The 2,543-nt window shown below is 50.1% G+C and overlaps 1 protein-coding gene across 1 annotated transcript in view; it reads right to left on the minus strand.

Annotated features, from left to right (window-relative positions):
- Window positions 1-367: 367 nt before the first annotated feature.
- LOC106816181 (protein FAM184A-like) overlaps window positions 368-2,543 on the minus strand; it is an 11,314-nt gene continuing 9,138 nt past the window's right edge. The window contains exons 3-6 of the mRNA XM_014820741.1: window positions 2,396-2,450; window positions 1,916-2,153; window positions 1,470-1,650; window positions 368-511 (exon numbers count right to left, since the gene is read on the minus strand). Coding sequence (XP_014676227.1) covers window positions 383-511; window positions 1,470-1,650; window positions 1,916-2,153; window positions 2,396-2,450 — 603 coding nt within the window. The 3' untranslated portion in view covers window positions 368-382. The remainder of the gene's footprint in view (window positions 512-1,469; window positions 1,651-1,915; window positions 2,154-2,395; window positions 2,451-2,543) is intronic.

The raw sequence follows: 2,543 nt of genomic DNA on the forward strand, positions 1-2,543 counted from the left end.
TGCACGCATACAGGCACGCACGCACGCACGCACGCACGCGCACACACGCACACACATATATATGGCACCTGTCCCACTAGGCAGTTAAGCAATCATAGTATCTCTTTCCCCTATTCATTCACGGAGCGAGTTTTAGAGTGTGTGGTTGATATAGTTGTGGGTAAAGACAGGCACAGCGAGGCACAACACATGTTCACATTTCTTTCTCCTCTGCTAAGAGGAACACTTGTGTACCGGTGACAATGACGTAGTATATATATAAATATACTGGTTGTTCGACCATAAATCGAAAAAAAAACACTATAGTAAATGGATGATTATGAAACGATGGCAACTATGAAAACGATATCTGCAATATAGTCTTACTGCCGAAGTGTCTGCTTCACTTACTGTTCTTGTTCATTAACTGATTGTCCATCTCTGCACACTTCTCCACCATCTGAGCAAATTCATTCTCTGATTCCTTCAGCCTGCACTCAAGCTCAGACTTCTTGGCCAGCCCATCTTTAATCTAAAGTCACCGAGAACAACATTTTAGACTGCGGCCAGAGAATAACGAACACAGCGATCACACCAATCCTTCGATTCATTTCGACGCAACAAAAATATATAGGAGTCTTTGTCTAATGGCATGGACACCGGACGTGCAACGTTGAATAAAAACAAACCTCAGAAAATTGATCCATACGAATGTCGTAATGTAATTAATAAAAACGGCAAGAATATACAATTCGTTAGAAACTTCATAAAACGAATTCGCTCTAGACAGACAGTGGCGCACTCTGGTGAGAGGCATATTATGGTGAGAGGCGCACTCTGGTGAGTGGCCTTTACACTAATCATCTATTCGCAGTCGCACGGCAAATTACTTCGATTACTATCGATTCTAAGCGAAACACAGACGTACGACTGCCTTAGTTCAATTGGTACAAACAATGCAACAATAACGCGCGATGTTAAAATACGTAGGAAATAGCTTCCGTAGATTGACCGAATGAATTGAATTCGCTCCACGAAAATGGAGACACGCTTGGCACCAGGCAGTAGAAACCCGTAGCGCACTCTAGTGAGCGGTGTGGCACTGGTGGCCACTCTGGTGAGCGGTGTGCAGAGATGCCAACACATATTTGAAGCAATCTGTAGTTTCTGGCCATCAAGTTGCTAGGGGGGTCCGGCATGCCCCCCAGAAAAAATTTTGATTTTGTGATGCAATTTCCTGCATTCTGAAGGTCAAAAATGACAATAAATTGACAAAAAATGACAATAATAAACAAACAAAATTTTTTTTTTTATCACAGTGAAATTCGTAGTTTGATACAAACTGGTCGTAGTGGTGCAAAAAGAATAGAAATTCGTATAAAATACGGATAAATCGTAGTGGTTGGCATCTCTGGGTGTGGCACTGGTCGCGCACTCTAGTTAGCTGCACGGCCCTAGCGGCGTGCTCTGACGACCGCCGCGCGACACACCTGTTGCTGGGCTTTTCTGGATTCCTCCTCGCTGGCATTGAGCTTCTCCTTCAGGGAGGAGACCTCCTCCCTCAGCGTGGCTTCCTCCTCCTTGCTGTGTGTCAGCTGCTGCGCGAGACTCTCAACGCGGTCGTTTACCTCGCCCACGCGCTGGTCCATCGCCGCTCGCAGCTCTCCCTCTCTATAACATCACACACATATATGTACACGGAGAGTGCTGCTGCTCGCCATGCCTGGCATCACTTAACCCCATCATCCCTCCCCGTCAAGTGAAGCCATACTCTCGTTACCCACCTGGCGTACAGGTACTATGCTCCCAGCATCCACAGATGCCTCTCCTCCCCCGTCAACTCCCACCCATGTGAAGCCACCTCCTCGCCCACGCCTGGCATCCCTTAACCCCATCATCCCTCCCCATCAAGTGAAGCCATACTCTCGTTACCTACCTGGCGTGCAGGTACTCCAGGTCCTGCTCCAGCATCCGCAGATGCTCGTCCTTCTGCGCGAGTGCCTCCTCCCGCGCCGCGCGAGCCTCCTCCGCATAGAACGCCTTCATCTTCTCCATCTTCCCCGCGCACTCCTCCTCCGCGCGCTTCCTCTCTGCCTCCGTCTGCTCGACACATCGCTGCAGCGTGTCGCAGTGGGCCGCCAGCTCATCCACGCGGTCCGCGTCGTCGTCGTCGCCTGCGTCACGCCGGGAGGGCAGCCCGTCAAGATGCTGCTGCTGCTGCTGCTGCTGCTGCTGCTGCCGCTGCTGCTGCTGCTGCAGCCGTGACTCTCGCAGGTTATTGATGGCGGTCTTACGCTCGGCCTCCACCTCCCGCTGCAGCTGCTTGTGCCTGAGAGGATGAGAAGGAAGATGGAGGCTGGACAAACAATTATACAGACATGTGGGATGCTATAAAGGGTTTATACTGCACTGGTACCGACTGGGTGGTAACTCAGCAGCTGGCTGCAACAGAAATCCGCCTCCATCCCTCGCTGCAACATCGGCAAAGAAAAGAAGATGGGCTATCGATAGTGTTATCACGATATCAGCCCGTTTCCCACGACTTTCTACGACCTCAGTCCATT

The sequence above is a fragment of the Priapulus caudatus genome, unplaced genomic scaffold (assembly GCF_000485595.1).
Source record: "Priapulus caudatus unplaced genomic scaffold, Priapulus_caudatus-5.0.1 Scaffold1306, whole genome shotgun sequence".
NCBI lineage: Eukaryota > Metazoa > Priapulida > Priapulimorpha > Priapulimorphida > Priapulidae > Priapulus > Priapulus caudatus.